The 26,498-nt window shown below is 33.5% G+C and overlaps 1 protein-coding gene across 1 annotated transcript in view; it reads right to left on the bottom strand.

Annotated features, from left to right (window-relative positions):
* Positions 1-26,498, bottom strand: part of LOC128556010 (fibropellin-1-like) — a 72,384-nt gene that overhangs the window by 10,600 nt on the left and 35,286 nt on the right. Inside the window, exons 7-28 of the mRNA XM_053539892.1 lie at positions 25,488-25,601; positions 24,721-24,834; positions 23,516-23,629; positions 23,108-23,221; positions 22,541-22,654; positions 22,131-22,244; positions 21,615-21,677; positions 21,163-21,276; positions 20,596-20,709; positions 20,188-20,301; positions 17,802-17,915; positions 17,410-17,523; positions 16,427-16,540; positions 14,013-14,126; positions 13,444-13,557; positions 11,882-11,995; positions 8,771-8,884; positions 8,381-8,494; positions 7,767-7,880; positions 6,831-6,944; positions 6,313-6,426; positions 2,433-2,546 (exon numbers count right to left, since the gene is read on the bottom strand). Of these exons, the coding sequence (XP_053395867.1) occupies positions 2,433-2,546; positions 6,313-6,426; positions 6,831-6,944; positions 7,767-7,880; positions 8,381-8,494; positions 8,771-8,884; positions 11,882-11,995; positions 13,444-13,557; positions 14,013-14,126; positions 16,427-16,540; positions 17,410-17,523; positions 17,802-17,915; positions 20,188-20,301; positions 20,596-20,709; positions 21,163-21,276; positions 21,615-21,677; positions 22,131-22,244; positions 22,541-22,654; positions 23,108-23,221; positions 23,516-23,629; positions 24,721-24,834; positions 25,488-25,601 (2,457 nt within the window). The remainder of the gene's footprint in view (positions 1-2,432; positions 2,547-6,312; positions 6,427-6,830; positions 6,945-7,766; positions 7,881-8,380; positions 8,495-8,770; positions 8,885-11,881; positions 11,996-13,443; positions 13,558-14,012; positions 14,127-16,426; positions 16,541-17,409; positions 17,524-17,801; positions 17,916-20,187; positions 20,302-20,595; positions 20,710-21,162; positions 21,277-21,614; positions 21,678-22,130; positions 22,245-22,540; positions 22,655-23,107; positions 23,222-23,515; positions 23,630-24,720; positions 24,835-25,487; positions 25,602-26,498) is intronic.

The following is a 26,498-nucleotide window of genomic DNA, read 5'->3' as shown; positions in this document are numbered from 1 at the left end:
CCTTGCTCTTAAGTCCTATCATATTCAAACTTTACAGGGAATTTCCAAAGTTCGTCATGTGAAGTTCTCAAACATGTTATGGTAACAGAAAACGGCACAGTACGTCAAACATAAAAGTGCTCGTGTAAGCAAGCCTAGTGAAACATCTACTCATTTACTCTGTGCCTTTACCGACGACGGACGATCAAAAGAAACATCACCAAGGGCCCAATAAAACAAGTCGGAAGATATTTATCCATGCGGCTGAAATTGTTTGACTTTAAGAGACTAGCTGAAAGAAGAAAAAGTGTCATCCAACTATAAAGTGGTTAGACACCAATCGTGAAATGTCGGGTCTTGATCGCTTTTGATAAACGTTTAAGAACATTACAAACTCCAAGTGAAAAATTGTAATGACTCAAAATTTTACAAAGTTTGTAAAAAACTTCCCCAAAATATCAGATTATAATGTAGCTTGTCGCAAGCAAAACCCTCTTTTCCCTCAATAAGAGTATTTAAAAGCAGATTAGCTATCACACACCACAGCTTTTTGCCATCTGCATCGACGAATGTAGAAAGAAAAAGACGATAGTTTGTCAAATGAGTAAGCAAACAAATTCAAAAATTCTTGATAAAAAATGAATATATATTTATCAGATCTGTTATCATAAGAAAGGAGTTGTTTGTATACTTTAAAACGAATCGCGGTTAGATATGTATAGATCGTAAAGCCTCTATGTTTCTAAAGGTTACCAGTGTACTGAATACTTTAAGTGCGACATATATCTTATAATTAGTTTTAAGAGATCCACTTCATACCATCAGTTTAAAAATTAACACTTAGGGGTCAATTGACATTTTTGACATTTTTTTTTTGTATTTATTTTATATAAATTCACCATAATGTCCTTTATCAGATTCCAATAAAAATGAATTTGAAAGTTCAAATATAAAACCTTTACTTGATGAGTTTCCATAATAAACAGTATATATTTGACATGTGTTTACAATAACACCCTTCTGAAAAGAACAGCGAGGCTATAAATTTAATCACGGTATTCCTGGACCATCAGCTTAACATTTGATTTCCTGAATCTCAGTAATTGTAATGGTGTAATTCAAGGTTCTACAGGGAGGGTACATTGTAATGCGTGTAGCATTGTCTTGATGTAATCGAAATTATATGGGTGATTTTCTTCAGGTAAATATAGCTGCTTTCGACTAGCTGTCTTTGTGGGATGATTATTTGTAAATAATTATTACTAATTCAAATTGTAGACCTACTAATATATGGAATGGTATAATGAAGTAGTTTGCAGAAAGATAAGGGATTTGATAATGCTTTGATGAAGGATTCAGTTCTGATTATACATTATACATTTTCTTCGTTTTCTCAGAACGGAAATTCACAACTTGATGAAGTGTTTGATAAAATTCAATTCCTTAATTTGTGAAGGAAACTGCATGAAAAAAATGGAAGTCTGTTCCTTTGAAGGGAATTCTATAAAAGAGTATCACAGTTTTTATACATTTTTCTGGCAATTTAGGAAAAGTTTTGATACATTCTTTATTTATTTTATTTTGTTGGGTTTAACGTCGCACCGACACAATTTTAGGTCATATGGCGACTTTCCAGCTTTAATGGTGGAGGAAGACCCCAGGTGCCCCTCCGTGCACTATTTCATCACGAGCGGGCACCCGGGTAGAACCACCGATTTCCGTAAGCCAGCTGGATGGCTTCCTCACGTGAAGAATTCTACGCCCCAAATGAGGTTTCGAACCCACATCGATGAGGGGCAAATGGTTTGAAGTCAACGACTCTAACCACTCGGCCACGGAGGCCCCTTTTGATACACTCTGGTAGTTTATAGGCCTCCTTTATTAAAAACAAAATTATTGCTCATTTGAAGTACTGACGAGTTGAATCTGTTTGAAGATAACAAAAGACTATACATATTTTGTTATTTTAATATAATCACGATGCATGAAATGTTGTTAAAATAATAGCACGGTATGGTTCAGTTCAATCTTTCAACATTATTTTGGTATGCTACAAATCATAATTATTTTTTATACATGTGGAAAAAATCAGGTTAAAACAGGTCATCCCTCGACCCCTAAGTGTGTCCTCAACTAGCAACATTTTAAACTTCGCTTCACAATGCACGCTGCAGCACAGGTATCCAATATAACACCTAACGAGGGTTTTGACGCATTTAAAATCAATGCTTTTGGATTTTAATTCTTGTATATATTCGGTTCGATATTGCAAGGCCTGGATCATAAGAGTCTCCTTTACTATATACCTCCATTTACGATTTTTTGCCTTATAGCCAAAATTGACTATAAACTCCATTGAACAAAGACCTATTTAATAACAGGGACATGAATTTTCTTTAAAAAAGCCCTATCATCGCTAAACCACAATTTGCGTTTAAACTAAAAACAACTACCGAGTTCACAGTTGAAGCCATTATATCCTGCAGGGCATATGCAGGTGTAGCCATCGATGTTATCTATACATGTAGCATCATTCTGACAAGGAGATGACTCACATTCATTTATATCTGAATAAAAAACACCAACAATGAATTTCTATGCGCTTAGTGCGCGAAATATAGAGTAATCCATTATAACAATAAAATTGTTACCACATATATCTATTGCTGCTAAAATAGTAAAAATGGAAACTTCACAGGTCGCTCAACACAATAAAAACGGAAATGTAACGTTGCAGGCTCGGTTTGATTGATCCCGTTCATGAGCTAAGTTTGACTTGTTGATGACTGTATTATTTATGTAATGTAAAATGTTTAGATTGCGTACATGTAGATGCAGAGGTTATGAGAGGGTTTTTTTGGTGCAGTGAATCACATAGTACCGATACAACCTTGTGAGTAACTCCTCACAAAAGAGTGAATGGATTTTAGTGAAATTCTCGCTTGATATATCAAATATATTTCCTGGTCCTTTAAGATCATAGAAAATATTCAATTTCACTATAACAGAACTCGACTCAAAGGTATATTAGATCAAAAACTTGATCACTTACTTCGTATAGTTTATGTAAACATGAGTATAACAGGTTTATGTGTGTACACACTGTATTCATGTATCGATAAACACTGTATCAATGGGCATGTTCTAATATCTGGTCAGGCCTGGCCTGGCCTGGCCTGGTCTGGCCTGGACTGGCCCGATGTTTCCAATTTTGGATCGGGCCAAGCCAGGCCAGGCCAGGCCATAGATTTCAATTTCGTAAAATGTGAAAGTGATTTCTATAGCATCTTTAAAATCTGACTTTTGGAACTAATTAATTGAGGGATAAGTTTGGATATTTCAGACATTATATAAATACATTTTGAATTCCTACTCAGCAAAATTATACACCTGCATGGAATAAGCCTGTAGCTTACATAACTATTAAGACTAATTTAAAGGTGATGCCTGATTAATTGTTATGACTATTATCAGGGGATCTCCACCTCAATTGACTCTTGACTGGTGGCTTGGTTTTCCCCCAATTGAATAACCTAACTAATTATTATTATTTTGTCTATTGAGGATTATTTAGTATTGTCCGAAATTATTGAACTAGCACTCAAGAATATTCCTTATGCTTCCGTAAATGAATTTTCGGTGTCTCCAAACTTAAATAAAAATATAAATATTAAAAACCAAATAAAATATAAACATTTCTTTACCGCCAGGTCGTACATGCAGATATAGTTGTGCTGACAAAATGTTCAGTCACCAATCTCAGGAATGTGAGTTCGAGACACCTGTTGACCATTTCCATTATCATTTTTTTTTAAATTTCATCTGTAAACTTATCACGATATATTGTTCGTTTATTGAAAGAAATACACAAGTATTTGATATTCTTCTACATACAAGTTATTACCATGAGTGTTACATATATTTGATAAAATGATGTAAGAATAAAAACAGTATCGATAAAATGACATTATATCGATTTAATGAAAACAGTCTGAATTGAAATCGAATCCACGACAACATGCGTGAAAGTCGGAGAACTTATCACTACGCCACTGTGCCATTGGTAAACTATGCATGTTATTTTGGTCAATTAAGATATTTTCAGGTTACAAATATGGTGTAAAATAAAGAAAACGCCCGAAAATATTGGCGAAGATTAATGAGTGCCAGCTGTCAATACTTACGTACAACAACTTTCAATTTCTGAATGTTATCTCCGTTCTGGGATCTGGGACAGTATGATGCGGGGAAGTGATAAATAAATTTTGTAGTTTAGGTTATACAGATACTGAATATTTTTGTAAGACTGCTCTTATATTGTTCTAAGTATGTGAAAAAAATCCTACAAAGTTTTGTGAAACAGGCTGAAGAGCATCTTTTAGCGTTAAATATATCAATTAGAAATAACATGAACACCATTATAAATATTTTTGTAAGATATAACATAACAACATATTACATACCAAAAACCATGTACATGCATATACTAATCAAAAATGAAGATTACGTTGCTTCACACATCAACAACTACTTCTCTTTCATAATTTGCAATAATAGACAAGTTCTCCACTGGCAACGAACTTGGACAACAAAGGCGAAAAGCTTTAACAACCGCACACTCTGAATTGCAGTTACTGGTGTACTGGAGTGGGGGGTGTATTGTGGATAAGGGCTTGATGAGTAAGAAACAATACTGAGAAACACAGTCAAGTGAAAGTAAAAACTCTCAAAGTAAAAACAAAAAACAGGACTCATCTCAAAAAACTTGAATAACTGAAACAAAGGTTGGTGGGAGTTGTAACGGAACACTTTGAGACAAAGTGAAAACCATTACTTCCTTCCAGACAGACAGATGAACAGACAAATGCCGGCGCCGGTGGTGGGGTTGGGGGTGTGGTTTCAGCTCTGTAATAGCTCTTGTGACTTTATCACAGGAAAGTGAAAAGACAACTTAGATGCACCATTAATTTGTGTGCAAGAAAAATATCAAATAATCTAAAATGCCAACACCCTGACAAAGAGTTAGAGGTCCCACAATGAATATTATCTTTATAACTCTGCCATAAATTGAACATCAGCTTAATTAAACCAAACACACATTAAAAGTTCAACTGAACAGTTAAGAGGTCAGCTAAGGATAGTAAGGACACAATCTGTAATTACAATTCCCAAAGAGATGCATTTCACTGCATGCAAATATTCAGTTATATTGCAGCAGGTAAACATATTAATGAAGTTAGCCATTAGTTTTAAAACTAAGTGTTATAGTTGACTTTAAATATTTTGATCACAGAAATAAATGGGTAGTTATCATTTAGTTACACCATTTTCTTCAGTGCAAATCTGTATTTCAAATAAGATGAATGATGGCTAATTAATGATTCTCCAGAGGAATGCTTTCTCATTTTGTTTGACCTGCAGCAAGTAAACAATACAGGTTAACACTGCTGCTACTGTAATTGTATATTTAGATTTTATGCCATTCATTTCTCTATGTACAATAAAATCTGGCCTGACCTGGCCTGGCCTGGTCCGGCCCAGTCGAAAATTGGGCTCATCGGGCCAGGCCAGGCCAGGCCAGGCCAAAGATTAGAACATGCCGTATCAATGCGTTATCAATTATCCCCTGATAATAGTCATAACAATTAACCACTAAAACACTGGCTGTCACTGCATGAATTTTAATCATGAATGTAGCTCTATATGCAAATTTAATCATTCATTTAGTAAGGTTAAATACATAAGATAATCAAAGCCTTGAAATGGCTGATGGTTGCGGGGCTTTGGTAGATTTATTTTCTGTTTAAATGCCAGTCTATGAATATACATGAATGAGAAACAAATAAAAATTTATGTGTCTCATATCTAAGATGAACTCTGCCTGACCTAGCTTGTGATGTAACCATGGGCTGGAATATCTCATCATTGATAGATCTTATATAATCTAAATGGTCAGTGCGAGTGGATACAGGTTGAATAAGAACTGCTTGTTCATTGATAATTCATCCGCATTTTTCATGAATGGGACTATTTTGTGTAGCACATGAACATCCTTTGGATGTGATTCGGAATCAAATAAAGATGATATGATTTCAGAAATACACCTTAACTTTGGTAGCGGGATAAACCCGCAACCAAAAATTATTACTTGTATATCTGAAGTAAATACATGTATCCAAAGTAAAAATATTTTAGTGAAATGAAACAATTGGAAATCTTTAAGCTAGATAAAGGATAATTGTAAACATCTGGTAAAATAAACAAACAGACGAAAATGTTTCTGTTGTTATTTCAAAAACACATAATAACACAGTTAACTAAGCGTTGATTTACCAGTCTCGCAGTTTGTACCGCTATATCCAGAAAGACAAGCACATGCATAGCCATTGACTTTGTCCGTACAGGTAGCGTAATTCTTACACGGAGACGACGTGCATTCATCTATATCTATAAAAGACAGCAAACGATATCTATATTGTATTTCAAGTGCTTTTTCAGTTGCACAAATGGGTGTACATACATCCATTTTCAAGTTTGAGAATAACATATAAAAGCAAAAAAAATAAAAATATTGATATAAACCTATTATTTAAAGAACTCCAGGCACTTCGGAATCATGGCCAATCATGGCCATTGGAAGCATTAAAAGTGTGTTAAGACAGTTGAGGTCTTTGTGCATGGTTTACCCATACACTACTTTTCAGATGGTTTGGCAGTTGTACAGAGGAGACATGCGCTTTTCTTAAAAGCAGCTCTTGTCTGTATTTCTCTTCCTTCGACTAGAATTGTTATGAGGATTGGCCCATATGAGTAACTAGTTTATGATTATGAAAAACAGACACAAGTGGTACCGTTTTCACAGTTAACACCGTCGTAGCCTGTCAAACAAGTGCACTTATAACCATTAATGTTGTCTGTACAGCTAGCACCATTTTGGCATGGATATGACATGCATTCATCTATTTCTGAAATATGTAAGTAAATAGTTACTGTTGTTTTATTCGTTATTTTTTTGTTGTTGTTGTTTTCAAAGTTGTAGGGAGCACTCTCAACACGTTATTATCAAAAATACACTGAAGACATGTGGTGAAAACAGATCACTTATTTCACCTAAACATTTGCAATGTCATTTATCTTAAATCTACTTTTTTGATCATAACATATGCAATTAACTCCAGACCACTCGATGTATATTGACATTTCAATGTCATTTAACTAGAGTCCTCTTACACATAAACATTTGCAACGTCATTTAACTTCAGTCCACTCATATCATTTAAACATTTACCGTCACACCGACAAAATTACATCATGTAACTAGCACACTGTAGAGATTAACATTATTTTATAATACAATGTACAATAATGTTGTTTTTGTTTGTTTGTTTAGGGTTAACACCGTTTTTAACAGTATTTCAATTATGTAACGGAGAGCAGTTAACCTAACCAGTGTTCCTAGATTCTGTACCAGTACAAACCTGTTATCCGCAAGTAACTGCCAACTTCCACAAATGAATTAGAGGTGGAGGACGAATGATTTCAGACACAATGTCTTTCATCAAATCGTCACGGAGAACATACGCCCCGGGAATCGAACTCTCGACCTCTCGATCCGTACACCAACGCTCTTCCTATTGAGCTAAGCGGGCGGGTACACTAATGTTGTTACACCAAAATATAACTACCATTTTTTATATATAGAACTCAGAGCCTTACATATCATATGCCTCAGAAAAAGATACATTTATACTTATTCTACTGAATATTTACATTTGGCAGCGACCTACCTGTTTCGCAGTCGGTACCATTATATCCAAGAAAACAAGTACATGCATAGCCATTGACTTTGTTCGTGCAGGTAGCGTTATTTTTACACGGAGATGACGTGCATTCGTCTACATCTACAAAATACAGCAACAGTATAGCTATTGCATCCCAAACGTTTTCTCTGTTTCACAAATATATTGGTACACATTCCCATTTTATTATTATTATTATTATCATACCAGATTTTCATACCAGATTTCACGTTTAAAAAAATTCTATGAAATAAATTAATAATAGATTTTAGCATATTATTTAAAAAATAATGTTATTTCCTATGTAATCTTTCTAGTAGAGCTGATACAGTGGTCCAGTGTACTGATACAGTGGACCAGTGTAAGAAGTCAGATTTGGCAGCCTGGGTTCACAAGTTCAATTTTTCACTCTTCTTAAGAACATGTCTGAAAAGACTCTCGGATACTGGTGTTTTAAGCCTAGAACGATAATGGGCTAGGTTCGCTTCTGTAATTTAGAAATCCTTTTCTCCGACTAGAATCGTTATCATTTGCACAGAGAAATGGCGCAATTTGTAACTGGTTTATGACTATGAAAAAAAAAGACACAACACAAGTGTTACCATTTTCACAGTTAACACCAGCGAAGCCAGCCAAACAAGTGCACATGTAGCCATTGAGGTTGTCTGTGCAGCTGGCACCATTCTGGCATGGATATGACATGCATTCATCTATTTCTGAAATATTTAATTACACAGTAACGTTTGTCTTCAAAAGCTGAAGGAAAAGTCGCAGCAATTTGTCTGTTTTTAGTTTTAGCGTTACACCGACAAATTATAGCATATAACTAGCAAAATGTAGTTGTAAACAATATTTTATAATATAATGCACATTGATTAAATACCGAGAAATAAATACAATTTTATCATGCATAACTTTTATCTAGAAAACAGAGTCTCACATATCATATGCGCCTGAAAAAGTTACACTTATTCTACCCAATATCTACATACCTATTTCACAGTTAACACCGATGTATCCCGACTCGCAGGTACAAAAATAATTATTGATTTTGTCTGTACAGTTAGCGCCATTTTGGCATGGGAGCGATCTACATTCATCTATATCTGTATATTTTGAACAATAAAATCCATATTTGATTACTAAGCATTTTTATCAGAATATACAAAGTTGCATATATATGAACTTTCCTATGAACAAATTGAAATGTATTTGTGTAAAGCATGCATAAAATATATCAACATTACCGTTAACTGTTTTCAACGTTAACACGAATGTTCGGAAACAAACAACTTTGTAACTTACAAGAGGTTCAACTATGCATTCGTTTGATTCAAACCGTGAAACAGAATTAGTTTTATCACTATTTGTATATAGAATTTGTTGGCCCACTCTTACCTAGACTAGCCACTAGACTGATAATAACTATATTTCTATATTTTTCCCTTTTTTGATAAATTCAATTTCATAGAGACAAAAGCCAGTCTATTTTAGAGATTTTCATACAGGACTGATGTTGAAATTATCAGTCTAGTACAATCCGAAATGCTCTCAGAGAGATGATTGGCAGCTATGGCTATTAGATTACCCATGGATAATTTGGTACATCATGCTAGTGGTCAAGGGTTAGGCTGCTGATCATAAATCTGTTTACCTAACTGATTTTTAATGGTGATAGTTGAAGAACCATTCTCATCTAGAATAAACTATTTTGTTACTTTTGAAATCTTGATGGGTCATCTTGCAAATATATTTATTAACAATAATATGTTTATTTTATTTAAAGGATTATTCTAATCATTAAAATTCTGAAAATGAAGAATGAATTTTAAAAGTTTATTACAGCATGTCTTTGTCAAAGGCACATTTTAAAAAATATGTCGAGTTCAAGTTTATTCAAACAATAAAGAAACTGCCTTGTATAATACGTGTCTAAAAAGAAGATTAGAATTGCTACCATATAAAACTTTTCAAAAGTGTTAATAAAACCGAGACTTGTTGTTCCATTGGAAAGCCAGTAGATATAGACAAAATTTTGAGAAAGCTGTACCAAAATTAAAAGAAACACAGTTGTCAGCATAAAATGATTTCTATTCAGTGACTAAGCACCGTACTGCAGTCACTACAGCACCAAACAAAAAAGACGTTTTATTTTCTTAACAAAGATTTATAAATAACAAAACTATTGAAGGTCGATGCATATATGGAAGGCTGGTGCACCATTCTTTTTGCCACATATCTAAATGCTAATCGCTAAATACAATATTCTTACCTCATAACAAATGCGAAAATTTCAAATATGTAATGTTTATAATGCTGAAAGATAATGCTAATTGTCCATTGATTTTATGAAATAAAGATCTGCATCATGTTTTGTGAGTCTGATTTGAAGCATTTTCTACCATGTCATGCCAGCATCGGACAATGCATGTTAGCATTCAGCTTTGTATGGAGGGCCGGTGCGTCATGCTAATTGCCGAATGTCAATTTTAATGCTAAATGCCAATAACTTTATGCTAAATACATTTATTTAAATTATAATGCTAAATGCCAGTTTTTATTAAATTATTTGTCATTTGGCATTTGCAATTAGCATGGCTTACCGTCCTTCCACAGTATTGTTTTGCCATCGCATTTGACAATTATGACTAAATGTTTAAGATTTAGCATTTGGCATTAAATATTTTGCATTTGGCATGTGGCATTTTTCAAATGAAAGGGCGGAGTTATAATGTTAACTCCTAATTCTTTATATTTTCTGCGAAATATCAAATGCTTACTTGTATTTAGAGTATTAAACATTTTTAACGTTAAAATGAAGTATTTGGTAAATTGAACAAGCCTTCCATGAATAAAACTATACTATTATAAACTAAATAGCAAATAAAGTGGTCTAATAAGATGTGATAACCAGCGCTTAAAATATCAAATACTTTATAGTATACATAAGATTTTCAACCATCTCCAATCATCTCTACACTGACGATTAATTGAACAAATGCATGTACCTTATAAGAGAAATGTAACTAATTGTTAATATAAAGAGTTACCTTTTCAACGCCAAAACACTTTGAAACCACATGTCTCTATTTAACATTATATTTTTCACAAATCAATTAATTTTCATTATAAAACATTTGGCTCTGCAAATCTTTACTAAAGATTATTCTTGATTTGTGTAGTAGTAGTTAACTAACTGGAGTTAACTTAAGAGTATACTATGCAACATGCGAAATTTGCACAAATAAGAAACATACAAGAATTATAAGCTTAAATCTATATGTAACTTTGAGACGTTTCTATCTTCTGCAGAAACACCAATTTTGATGCAAAAAAGTGTGCTTTCATGTATTTACATATAGATTTTTAAAGCTAAAAATTCCTCAGAAAGGCCATAGACCTTCTAACAGAATACAGGATTACAAGAAACGGAAGCATTCTGTCCGAATATTCTCAGAGTAAGATTGCAGATTTATGTACCTGTACTTGTGTTTCACTGTCCTTCAAATACAACACTTCAGTACGCATTATTCAGCCCCTGAACCTGGATATTCATTAATGCACAAAGAGGTGATACCACTATATTATATGTGCTTTCTGTCTATTAACGTTCAAGGTTTTAACACAAATATCGCAAAAGCTAACTTTTCCGCTACCAGTTCAGAGAAAAAGCACATCTGTTCTACTCCTTTTTTGTTCAATTGCAGTTTAATTTTCTTATTTACATTTTATGACAAGCCATAGGAATGTGTATCTTTCAGATTTTCCAGTCTAACTGCAAGTACCAATACAGAGAAATAAAAATTCATTTCTGATAAAATTTCAACACAGCTGACCCCTGCAGTTATAAATCCCAGCTACTAGTAACAGATGGTCTCAATAAATTGCATAAACATGTGGCAGTAAACCACTGATCTCTGTCAGTTAGGCTGTGGTCAGTTCTTGACATTGATTGATAACAAACCTAAAAAGAGGTTTGTGAATTTTCGGATTGTACTAGACTATGATATTGGACATAGGATATAGACTGGCTCAGTTCACTACATTCAATCATAAAAATGTAAAAAGATATATCATAGTCTAGGAGCTAGTCTAACTCTTACCAAACTCGCAGTGAACACCCGAATACCCGGAAACACACGTACAAATATAACCATTTATGCTGTCTGTGCATATAGCCTCGTGTTGACATGGGGAAGACTTGCATTCATCAATGTCTAACAGATAAATACACAAACAAATACTTTTTATTTGAAACAATAATCTTAATTGCAAACATATACTCTGTTGCAGTTTTGGACATTATTTCATTTCATAGAATTACATACTCACGTTGATATTAAACTTTCAAAATTGTACATAAAAAAAATCAAAAACTTTTGCAAAGTTGTTATTGACCAAACTGATTACTCTTGACCATTTTGTTAAGAAGCAATCTGAAGATGAAATTTCTATTTACTTCGATATGTACAGATTTTTTTCCAACTAAATCAAATCGTCTTTAGCAATGGCTTCCATCAGAATTCTAGTACGTGCATGCCGTCCAGACGCGGGGAATCTTTAAGATGTACGAGCGAATTTTTTCTAACGTTAAGATTTTTTTCATACCCTGTGAGCTTGAAGAACATTAGTTTCTAAGACAAACAAGAGAAGAAAAAACATAAATCACCGAACTCGTTTTAAAATTGAAAAAAAAATGTTGGTACTTTATAAAACATATAATATCCTACTTAATCTTATAAGGATTTCAGATCTTACAGGTTAATATGAATATATGGTGATGTCAGTATTATATAAGCATAACTGTCACTAACAAATCTCTTTAAGTTTTACATGTGGACATAATTACCCACCCACTTTATTTTCAATGGAGAAAACGTATTTAGATCTACAAAAATATTCTGACGTTAAGATTTTCAAAATATTTTGCAGCTTTAATGACACACAAAAATGCTTAAAAATTGAAAGAAAAAAAGTTGGGGTCACTGTGTATCTAAGAGATTTATTAAGAAAAACTGTTAAAAAGTAGTGGATTTTGATATTTTTTGTTCTTTTTGATTTAATCTATATTTTCTAGATAATATAAAATTATCTACCCCTACCCCATTGTAAAAAAAAAAAACAAAGAAAAATATCAAACAGGGAATGTCACGCACCAAAAACGCAGCCTCCTCAAAACGAAACCCCCAGCACGCAGACGCGTGCACCACATCCACAACACGCAGACGCGTGCACCACACACACACACACACACACACACACACACACACTCAAAGCCAACACATACGGACAAAACGAACAACACACACACACGCGCGCACACAAAGTCAACATATAAGTACAAAACGAACAAACAAAGGAACACAGTGGGGCACCGCCTTGGAACGGTCAGTGGCAAAAACACCACTGGGGATTTTATGTCAATTTTAGGCAAATGCCAGCCAAAAATAAGGGTGAAAATATTGGTTTTTTTTCGCAAAAAACATAATGTATTTGGTTAAGTGGTACATTATTAGCCATATTTTAATTATTAAGCATTAATTTTTGGCAAAACTTTTGTCAGAAAGCAATATTCGAAGAAACATTTTTCAAAATGGCGGATATCCTGAAAAAAACGCTCGTACATCCTTAAACCTTATTATTTTTGACTCTGTGTCAAACTTACCTGTTTCACAGTAATCACCACCAAATCCAGTCTTGCAGGAACATGTGTAACCATTTGTACCATCTATACAAGAAGCACCGTTCAGACAGGGTGATGACTTGCATTCATTAATGTCTGTAATTAAGGTACACTGATCAAAGTATATAGTGGTAGGTATGATGTTCTCGGAGCTAGAAAGTCTCTTCATATGACCTAAGCCAACTTAAGTTGGAAATTGGACGTCAAACAGGAGTCTAATGTTATATGATATTAAAATATAACATTACGGCATTAAAGGTAAATAACAGCAGCGTTGTTTTTTCAAACTCTTAAGAAATTGTATAGTCTCCAAAAGATTTTATATTCATATACAATATTGCAAAACTGTTTCTTCTCTCATGACTATTATTGCTTGAATAGTATCAGAATTGTCAGATTTAGTGTACAACAGTTTGCATGGAAAGTATAAAAAAATCTCTTGTTTTAATCTTCTCTTGTGATTGATGTGAAAGAATTTAAAGTAACAGCTAGCATATAAATATGACATCATTTTTCTGATAATACACTAATGAAAGGCTTACATTGCTTACCAATCTCACAGTTATCGCCGGTATATCCTTTAGCACAAGTGCACGTATATCCATTGATGTTGTCTGTACACGATCCTTTGTTTTGGCATGGAGATGACTCGCATTCTTCAATGTCTTTGCAGAATAAAATGGCAAGATATTCTAATCTAGTGAATAGTAGAATGACAACCACGGAATTTGATATGGTATAAACTTAACCCAGCAACTTCTCAGTTTGCTGGTTCCTTTGGGTCCTTTTAAGTTTCCATTTTTCTGGAAATACGCTTTGTCTTTTCAAGTCTTATCTGACAAATAGGAAACGGTTAATTCATGCGGGAAATAAACCCTCGACTACGTCAATGAATAATGTGTTCTAAACAACATGTCCTTACACCCAAAGAAAACGAAATGTATAATTATCGGTTCTTCAGCAGAGGTAAAGAAATGTAATGCTCTAAACCTAAAAAATAAATGACACAGGGCAAGAAAATGTTACATTGCAAAAAATGTTAGGTATTTATCTAGATAATCCACTAAATTGGCATGCTCGGATAACAATGTTTTTTTTTTTTAAAATGCAAGAATTGCACCTTTGAAAAATATTATCTTTTATCTGAGCGAAAAAGCAAATTTGATGTACTTTAATGCATATATCCTTCCCATTTTTGATTATTGTTGTACTAATTGGGGAAAAGATACACAATGTTATATAGTAATACAAAAAAGAGCAGCCAAGATTATACATAACAGACCGATAATAGATGGTACCTATCTACATGACTGAAATATTGTCTCAAATAACAAATTGTATAATATACGATCAACAGCCAAAAAGATCTTGTTCTTCGTATAACACCTCATACAAATTATCTTGAAGACTCGTTCTAGTACTTTAGCGTTAATATTTGGAATAAAATACCTGCTGAAATTAGGGAATCGAGTAGATGTAGATTACATCACTCAAAATTAATTTCCAGCGACATTTGTTGAAGTTATAGTCCAGGGGCCGTATTCATAAAGCATCTTAAGTATAAGCTTTGACTTAAGTTGAAGATTTTTCTTAAGGTAGTGGTGATTTCAGCTTAAGTCTAAGTAAAACACTTAAGTCCTATTCATAAAACAGCTTAAACTTAAGATACGTATGAAATGACTTAAGTCAGAAAACAAAATGGCGTCGTGAGTACGATTAAAGTGTTGTTTTTCAGATAAAAGCACTTTAAACATAATTGTGCATGTTGTATCTGTCTGAAATTAATGTTGTTTTTTTAATGTTTTCGTCCACAATAAAGGCCAAGAATTACTAAATTTCTTACCTAAGTAATACTTAAATGAATAATCAATTTCTTATACTTATACTTAAGATGCTTTATGAATACGGCCCCAGTGCTTGGAATAATTATCTCGGCGATATATGACCATTTTGTGTCGATTCGCCGTAAAACCCAACTCACTGACTCACTCACTCACTAGAATAATTATGTTCTTCCTGTTCTTACATATAATGATGCATATATATATTATTATTATCATTATTATTATTATTAATTTTATTATTATTATTGTTTTTGTTTATTTATTTTCTCTAATATTCTTATCATTTTGTGAGCGTCTGTCGGATGGATGAATGGGAAGCTTTTATTCAATACATTGATCATTGATACACAACTTTTATATGATTTTGTGAATTCGTAAATGTTTGTTTACATGTGTATTGTTGCTGTTGTTAACTGACAGCCAAACTGAAAATAAGTTTATGTTTCATTTTTATGTTATAAACACAATGTATGTTACCTTCATTAAATAAAGATTTTGTAAATATTATCATTATTATTATCATTATTATAGATACGTGTTATACCGTCTGGTAATTACTTTAAAGCAAATGTAGCAATGAATTTCAAATTGTACACTTGATAAAACAGAAAACGGTTTAAATACCTAACATTCTACTTGTCCGTTTCAGATTCTAAGCATAGACAGGGCCTAAAGCCATACTCTGATTTAGGCAAAGTATGGTTCAAACCGCGATTCCTTTTATTATCTACAATAAAATTGACACAAAGGAAGTTTGATCGACTTTTTTATCATATGATATATTTAATCAACAAAACAGAAGGCATAATATTTAACTTTAAAGAAATCAATAGAAATATATTTGTCGGCATCGACCTACATGTTTCAAAACAAATATACTTTAAAAACACATGAAAATGGTTGACTTACTCAATTGAACACATGGCCAATTGAAATGAGAAAAAATGTAGCAACCTTATTCTATATGTACATGCAAATCATCATTTCGATAAAGGATTTTTGCAAAAACTGATAGAATGAAAAAAATAGAAGAAATTGTTTTTTTGTTATTAACATCACATAGCAGCATATAATGTTGTTTTTCATCGCTACAGAAAATATAACTATAAACGTAAATTTACCAGTTTCGCAATTTGTACCACTATATCCCAGTAGACAAATACATGCATAGCCATTGACTTCGTCCATGCAGGTAGCGTAATTCTTACAAGGGGACGACGTGCATTCGTCTATATCTACAAAATGCAGCAAACAATATCAATATTGCATTTCAAATTATTTCTCTATTGCACAAATATGTGTACATGTTCCATTTTCAAGTTTAAGAAAATCATATAAAACAGAACATTAACTGACAGTAACATATTATTAAAAGAACTATGTTATTTCCTATCAAATCTTTCCAGCGGATATATGGTTAATTTTAAGCAGATACAGTTGTCCAGATATTAGAAGTCTTATTTCGTAGTCTGGGTTCGCAGGTCCGATTCCCTGCCCCTCTTACCATCATTTCAATAACAAATTCGTGTACTGGTGACTTAAACCTGGAGTGATAAAGGGTCAGGGTCGTTTCTGTTATTTGGACATCCTTTCATCCGACTAGAATCGTTATCATTAGCTTAGATGAGTGATCATTTGAGTTACTGGTTTGTGGCTATGGGTAAATTACAAGTGTTAACATTTTCACAGTTAACACCGTTGAAGCCAGACAAACAAGTGCACTTGTAACCATTATTGTTGTCTGTACAGCTAGCACCATTTTGGCATGGATATAGCTTGCATTCATCTATTTCTGAAATATTTAGGTAAACAGTTACTGTTTGTTGTTTTTTTGAAAATGCTGTAAAGAATGAAATCTATGAGAATGTCTTTTTGACGAATATGATACAACAAAGCAAAATAATATCAGTCTGTTCATGAGAGGTAACGGAAAGTGCAAAATCACTCACGTCCCCTAGAACCGCCTTAAGAGGAATTTTATCATAAAGATATTGAAGGGACTCCATGATCCCAAAAGACCAGACAATATAACAACACTAAATACAAGTATAAGGATAAACCATCTGTCAATTTCACCAAATATCTAACATTTGCATAGACCTACCTATTTCACAGTTGATTCCGGTGTATCCCGACACACAAGAACATGAATAACTGTTGATATTATCTGTACAGTTAGCGCCATTCTTGCATGGGAGAGATCTACATTCATCTACATCTGTATATTTTGATCAATAAAATCTTTATTTGATCGTTACGCATTTTATAAGAGTTTATAAGGTTGCATATATAAACCTTTTTATGACAGGTACTTAATGATTTATTAAGAGCATCTAAGTTACTATTAACCGTTTTCAATGATAACGAGAATATGTTGAAACACAAATCTCATTCTGACTATCACGAGGTTTTATTATACATCCATTTGATTAAGAAAAATAAAATAGGATTAGTTTTATCACTATTTATCTAAACAATTTCTTGGCCCACTCTTACCAAACTCGCAGCGAACACCGGAATACCCGGCAACACACGTACAAATATAACCATTGATGCTGTCTGTGCATATAGCCTCGTTTTGACACGGGGAAGACTTGCATTCATCTATATCTAACAGAAAAATACACAAATAAGATATATTGTATTTTAAGCAGTAATCTTAATTGCAAACATATTATACTCTGGTTGCAGTTTTGGACATTATTTCATTCCATATAATTGCATACTCACATAATGATTAAACTTTCAAAATTGTATTTAAAAGAGGTTTTAATTCCTCTGCAAAGCAGTTATTGACCAATTTGATAATCACTCTTGACCATTTTGTTAAGAAACCATTACAAGATTAAATTTCTATATACTTTGATGTGTATATTTTCTTTCAATTGAACCGAAATTTCTTTAGCGCTGGCTTCTCTACAAATTCAAAATAGAAAAAGGGGAAACTCCACAGGTCGCTCAACACAACAAAAACGAAAATGTTGCAGGCTCGGTTTGATTGAGCCTGTTCATGGACGGTAGTTAAAATGCATGCTACCGTCCACGCCCTCTAGCCCCGGGTTGAGTAGAACTCAACATTTACACATGCTAAAAGTACAAAAAAACAATTAAGAGACATCCACAGATGTGTTCATACGGCGGTGCACATGGAACCTTCAATGCTACACTAGGTGTAATTCCATGAAAAGCGGCGTATGGTCCCCAGTTAAAATAATGGGTTTGCCCTAAACGAGAAAACAATGAGCAGAACTAAACCAACTGGAATTTAGAAAGGGGATCTGAGGTTATGGAGCCTGCATATCACAGGAACTGCCAAAAGACAATATTAAAAAGCAGGCACCATATCCAAGGGGTGATTAAACAATACCCAAAGCTATGAAAGCGGGAGTATTGGAACCACCCAGGCCGAAATGTTCATGCTGAGAAATTAAACAGTACCAGTAACACGACATAAAAGTCGTGCTGAACGATCTGAGAAGATCGAAATATAACAGCCCTGATTGAATGTACGGGGAGACGTTTTACGGCCGCCACACGGCACAAATAATGCTGCTGTGATAATGAAATAGAAAAAGTGGAAACTCCACAGGTCGCTCAACACAACAAAAAAATGTTGCAGGCTTGGTTTGATTGAGCCTGTTCATGGACGTTAGGTAGTTAAAATGCAATCTACCGTCCACGCCCTCTAGCCCCGGGCTGAGCAGAATTCAACATTTACACATGCTAAAAGTACACAAAACAATTTAGAGACATCCGCTGATGTGTTCATACGACGGTGCACATGGAACCTTCAATGCTACACTAGCGTGTAATTTCATGAAAAGCGGCGTATGGTCCCCAGTTAAAATAATGGGTTTGACCTAAACGAGAAAACAATGAGCAGAACTAAACAAACTGGAATTTAGAAAGGGGATCTGAGGTTATGGAGCCTGCATATCAAAGGAACAGCCAAAAGACAAAATTAAAAAGCAGGCACCATATCCAAGGGGTAATTAAACAATACCCAAAGCTATGAAAGCGGGAGTATTGGAACCACCCAGGCCGAAATGTTCATGCTGAGAAATTAAACAGTACCAGTAACACGACATAAAAGTCGTGCTGAACGATCTGAGAAGATCGAAATATAACAGCCCTGAATGAATGTACGGGGACACGGCACAAACAAATGAAATAGAAAAAGTGCAAAACTCCACACGTCGCTCAACACAACAAAAACGAAAATGTTGCATTTTAGAACGTGCATGCTATCTAGATACGGGTCTGGTTTTAAAACGAAACCTTTAAGCCATAAGATTTGCTTCTGTTTCAAACCTACCCGTTTCGCAGTAGTCGCCACCAAACAGGAACATAACCATTAGTACCTTCTATACATGAAGCACCGTTCAGACGACAGGGTGATGACAGGGTGATGACTTGCATTCATTAATGTCTTTAATTAAGGTACACTGATCAAAGTATACAGTGCTAGGAATGATTTGACCGGAGCTAGAAAGTCACTTCATATGACCTAAATCGACTCAAGTTGGACATTGTACGACATTAAGGGGTCTTATGGTATATAAAATAAAAATAATATGATATTAGGATATGAAAGGTAAATATCAGCAGCGTTATTTTTCAAAACTCTTTGGAAACTTTTGTCAAAAGATCTTATCTATCTTTAACATTGTTATTTATCGCAAAACTATTACCTCCCTCGTGATAAATGTTGCTGGAACTGTCAGATTTAGTGTATAACAGTTTGCACGAAAAGTGTTATTATTTTCTCTTGTTCTCTCGTTCTTTTATTATTGATTTGAAAGAAATTAGTGTAACAGTATATCAATCTGCCTGTATTTCCATTTTTCTTATCATACAAATATGAAAGAATTACAATGTTTACCAATTTCACAATTATCGCCAGTATATCCTTTATCGCAGGTGCACGTATACCCATTGATGTTGTCTGTACATGATCCTTTATTTTGACATGGGGAAGACTCACATTCTTGAATGTCTTTGCAAAAGAAAATTTCGAGATATTTAAAGGTGGCGAATTGCATGATTAGAATTGATCAAACACAATCCAACAAGTTTGGGCGTTCTTTTTTGGCCCTTTTAATTTACGCGTTATAACTTTGGGTAATTTAAAGCAATTTCCCGAATTTATCTCCACTTCAAATTGTACACTAGATAAAACAGGAAACGGTTTAAATGTTAAGTAGTAGTTTAATAAAGAGAAGTGTTATAGTTGTTTTCGTTTAAATAACACCATACGGGAATGGGTTTAAATAAGAACAATCTGACCTACCCGTTTCGCAGTATGCACCACGATATCCAGCCTTGCAAGAGCATGTGTAACCATTTGTACGATCTATACATGAAGCACCGTTCAAACAGGGTGATGAGTCGCATTCATTAATGTCTGTAATTAAGGTACACTGATCAAAGTATACTGTGCTAGGAATGATTTGACCGGAGCTAGAAAGTCACTTCATATGACCTAAACCGACTCAAGTAGGATATTGTACGACATTAAGGGGTCTTATGGTATATAAAATAAAAATAATATGATATTAGGATATGAAAGGTAAATATCAGCAGCGTTATTTTTCAAAACTCTTTGGAAACTTTTGTCAAAAGATCTTATCTATTTTTAACATTGTTATTTATCGCAAAACTATTACCTCTCTCGTGATAAATGTTGCTGGAACTGTCAGATTTAGTTTATAAGAGTTTGCACGAAAAGTGTTATTATTTTCTCTTGTTCTCTCGTTCTTTTATTATTGATTTGAAAGAATTAAGTATAACAGTATATCAATCTGCCTGTTATTCCATTTTTCTTATCATACAAATATGAAAGAATTACAATGTTTACCAATTTCACAATTATCGCCAGTATATCCTTTATCGCAGGTGCACGTATACCCATTGATGTTGTCTGTACATGATCCTTTATTTTGACATGGGGAAGACTCACATTCTTGAATGTCTTTGCAAAAGAAAATTTCGAGATATTTAAAGTAGGTGAATTGCAGGATTAGAATTGATCAAACACAATCCAACAAGTTTGGGCGTTCTTTCTTGGCCCTTTTAAGTTACGCGTTATAACTTTGGGTAATTTAAAGCAATTTCCCAAATTTATCTCCACTTCAAATTGTACACTAGATAAACAGGAAACGGTTTAAATGTTAAGTAGTAGTTAATAAAGAGAAGTGTTATAGTTGTTTTCGTTTAAATAACACATACGGGAATGGGTTTAAATAAGAAAATCTGACTACCCGTTTCGCAGTATGCACCACGTTTCCAGCCTTGCAAGAGCATGTGAACCATTTGTACGATCTATACATGAAGCACCGTTCAAACAGGGTGATGAGTCGCATTCATTAATGTCTGTAATTAAGGTACACTGATCAAAGTATACTGTGCTAGGAATGATTTGACCGGAGCTAGAAAGTCACTTCATATGACCTAAACCGACTGAAGTTGGACATTGTACGACATTAAGGGGTCTTATGGTATATAAAATAAAAATAATATGATATTAGGATATGAAAGGTAAATATCAGCAGCGTTATTTTTCAAAACTCTTTGGAAACTTTTGTCAAAAGATCTTATCTATTTTTAACATTGTTATTTATCGCAAAAGTATTACCTCTCTCGTGATAAATGTTGCTGGAACTGTCAGATTTAGTGTATTAGAGTTTGCACGAAAAGTGTTACTATTTTCTCTTGTTCTCTCGTTCTTTTATTATTGATTTGAAAGAATTAAGTGTAACAGTATATCAATCTGCCTGTAATTCCATTTTTCTTATCATACAAATATGAAAGAATTACAATGTTTACCAATTTCACAATTATCGCCAGTATATCCTTTATCGCAGGTGCACGTATACCCATTGATGTTGTCTGTACACAATCCTTTATTTTGACATGGGGAAGACTCACATTCTTGAATGTCTTTGCAAAAGAAAATTTCGAGATATATTTAAAGGTGGTGAATTGCAGGATTAGAATTTATCAAACACAGTCCAACAAGTTTGGGCGTTCTTTTTTGGCCCTTTTAAGTTACGCGTTATAACTTTGGGTAATTTAAAGCAATTTCCCGAATTTATCTCCACTTCAAATTGTACACTAGATAAAACAGGAAATGGTTTAAATGTTAAGTAGTAGTTTAATAAAGAGAAGTGTTATAGTTGTTTTCGTTTAAATAACACCATACTGGAATGGGTTTAAATAAGAACAATCTGACCTACCCGTTTCGCAGTATGCACCACGATATCCAGCCTTGCAAGAGCATGTGTAACCATTTGTACGATCTATACATGAAGCACCGTTCAAACAGGGTGATGAGTCGCATTCATTAATGTCTGTAATTAAGGTACACTGATCAAAGTATACAGTGCTAGGAATGATTTGACCGGAGCTAGAAAGTCACTTCATATGACCTAAACCGACTCAAGTTGGACATTGTACGACATTAAGGGGTCTTATGGTATATAAAATAAAAATAATATGATATTAGGATATGAAAGGTAAATATCAGCAGCGTTATTTTTCAAAACTCTTTGGAAACTTTTGTCAAAAGATCTTATCTATTTTTAACATTGTTATTTATCACAAAACTATTACCTCTCTCGTGATAAATGTTGCTGGAACTGTCAGATTTAGTGTATAAGAGTTTGCACGAAAAGTGTTATTATTTTCTCTTGTTCTCTCGTTCTTTTATTATTGATTTGAAAGAATTAAGTATAACAGTATATCAATCTGCCTGTAATTCCATTTTTCTTATCATACAAATATGAAAGAATTACAATGTTTACCAATTTCACAATTATCGCCAGTATATCCTTTATCGCAGGTGCACGTATACCCATTGATGTTGTCTGTACACGATCCTTTATTTTGACATGGGGAAGACTCACATTCTTGAATGTCTTTGCAAAAGAAAATTTCGAGATATTTAAAGGTGGCGAATTGCATGATTAGAATTGATCAAACACAATCCAACAAGTTTGGGCGTTCTTTTTTGGCCCTTTTAAGTTACGCGTTATAACTTTGGGTAATTTAAAGCAATTTCCCGAATTTATCTCAACTTCAAATTGTTCACTAGATAAAACAGAAAACGGGTTAAATGTTAAGTAGTAGTTTAATAAAGAGAAGTGTTATAGTTGTTTTCGTTTAAATAACACCATACGGGAATGGGTTTAAATAAGAACAATCTGACCTACCCGTTTCGCAGTATGCACCACGATATCCAGCCTTGCAAGAGCATGTGTAACCATTTGTACGATCTATACATGAAGCACCGTTCAAACAGGGTGATGAGTCGCATTCATTAATGTCTGTAATTAAGGTACACTGATCAAAGTATACAGTGCTAGGAATGATTTGCTCGGAGCTAGGAAGTCTCTTCATGTGTCATAAACCGACTCAAACCGGGTCTGCTAGTATTTGTCTTGACTGCGTTCTAAGCTCTCACAAATTATTTTAGATTAAAAACCCAACATGAGATTTATTTATTTCTGAAAGTCGGAAATTTGATGGGTCTCATATTATAATACGAAAGAAAATATTAGCAGCGTTATTTTTTCAAACTCGTAGAAATAAATATTAGTCTTTAAAGAATCTTCTTATAACTTTTGTTTATATTAAACATAGTTATTTGTTGCAGAAATGTTCCAACCTCATGTTTAATATTGCAGTAAAAGTATTAGAATGATCTTACTTAGTGTTTCAAAGTTTGTATAAAAAGCGTAAAGAATATCGGTGTTTTCTTGATATTTATGGGAAAGAAGAAAGATTCTTGCATACCAGACGGGGATTTCACCACCGGTGCTGGAAAACTCCATCTTACACCCCGGGGTGTAAGATGACTCTCGTGTTGTAAATGACGCATAACGAACTACATATGTACAGAAGATGTGTGTAGTAATAATAATGTTTTTCGTAAAACGGGATAGAAATTAAATACCTTTGATAGTTCCTCCTTGTTCCTTATAACATATTTCTCGATTCAAAAAACGTTATTTTAAGGAAATATTCATTGCAGATGATAAAACAAAACCGGAACTCTTACGTTGTTTTCGTCTCTGTAACGTCATGACGTACTTTCTTTTTACGGACGTAAAGTTCCCGCGCTTTGTTAATACGCTACTATAAGAAAAAAGTGCTATAAGAAAATCATTTGTTCGAATTTATTTTTTACTGTTCTTTGTTTAATATGGTATGCAAGAAAACGATTATATCACTGGCTATAGGTGCAGATGGGAATATCCGGCTCTCGGGTAACTGGAGCATCGTAACCGCCTAAACAGTTACCCTCGAGACCGGAAATTCCCATCTGAACCTACAACCAGTGAAAGAATCTTTTAGTATGTCTGTCATCTAATTAGTTTGTCTGGTTGTATAATTCTAAAAGAGGTACATTGCTTACCACCTTCACAGTTATACCCAGTATATCCTTTATCGCAGGTGCACGTATACCCATTGATGTTGTCTGTACACGATCCATTATTTTGACATGGGGAAGACTCACATTCTTGAATGTCTTCCCGACCAAACGTCATAGTAAATAGTAGCATAAAAATACGAAATTTATTGTTAATGAAGATAAATTTGCAATCCAGTAACTTCTGATTTTTTTGGTTCTTTTAAGTTACTCGTAATAACTTTGAATAATTCTTTTAAAGTAACTTGAGTAATTATTCGCAAATTGCACACTAGTTAAAAAAGAAAACGGTTAAGAACACTCTACTTGTCCCTTCTAGTTTCTAAACATAGAAAGGGGCTGAAACAATAATCTAAATTTGATAAAGAAAGGTTAAAACAACGTTTCATCTTATTAACAGAACGGGAGTTTTATTGACAATGTTATCATATGAAATATTAAAATAAACAAAGTAGGCTGTTTATATCTGAATTAAAAAAATAATCGGCTTCGACGTACATGATTAACAACCAAAATACTTAAAACACATATGAAAATGGGGGAATTTTCTCAAATGAACATGTGGTCAATTGGCATGGAAAATCAAACTAGTAGTCTAATTCAATATGTACATGATCATTTTGATTATGGAATATTGTACAAATGTGGTAGAATGTTCAAGCAGAAAATAACTGTTTTCATTGTTAACACATAGCAGCATATAATGTTATGTTCCATCGATACAGTTAAAATAGTTATAAGCAATAATTTACCAGTTTCGCAGTTTGTACCACTATATCCAGGGCGACAAGTACATGCATAGCCATTGACTTTGTCCGTGCAGGTAGCGTAATTCTTACACGGAGACGACGTGCATTCGTCTATTTCTAAAAAGTGTAGAAAACAATATTTCAAACGTTGATGTCGTTTTTCTCTATCGCTTAAATAGTTATACGCTTTCCTTTTCAGGTCGAAGAAAATCACCTTAAGTACGACATTATTTTGTATATTGAGCCTGTTATTCAAAGAATTGTTTTATTTCCTTTTAAATTGTTCCGATAATAATTACTATTTTTAATGTACATCATATACAAATGTAATATATAGATAAAACTACAATAAAACATTATAAAACAGCAAAGCATGTAATGATTAAATTACATCAAATAATGAAAACAACCCACCATATATATATATATGATTTTAATGCATATAAAGTTATAAAAAAGTACATTATATAATGATAAATGTACATATGATCAAACAAACAATATTATATTTAAAATTCACAATATGTCTTTTATAAATTAAAACAAAACATTTATATTCAGACAAACAACATTGGTGCGAAAATATCGAAGGTGGTCACACGCGCAATCTGACATCATTCGCAAAAAAACATGAATAAAGTGACATCGATTAAAAAATTATTTCAACAATAGACATCACAAATAACATTGTATATTATAGCTAGAACTTTTTTGCTGGCGGTAAAGGTAAAAAATGAATCGACATGGCCGTATGATTTTTCCTTGGTTTAAAAACATCTTAAATACAAATCAGGAACTGTATTTTTATCGGAAGCGAATTAAAATTTAACGTGGGGGTCATTCTGTTTGTTCTCACTAGATTTTAAAAAGGTACCTCGACGCTTACTTTAAATGTTTTGTATACATAGAAAGCGAACCACTTATTTTTAGCAGACTTCTGTAAAATGCAAAACAACAAGATTCATTGCTATTTTGTGCGTTTAGACGGGTATAAACTTCATTAGGAATTCCTGA

The sequence above is a fragment of the Mercenaria mercenaria genome, chromosome 3, assembly GCF_021730395.1.
Source record: "Mercenaria mercenaria strain notata chromosome 3, MADL_Memer_1, whole genome shotgun sequence".
Classification (NCBI taxonomy): domain Eukaryota; kingdom Metazoa; phylum Mollusca; class Bivalvia; order Venerida; family Veneridae; genus Mercenaria; species Mercenaria mercenaria.
Note: the sequence above shows the minus strand (reverse complement) of the source record. Positions and strands in the feature narration are given on the sequence as shown.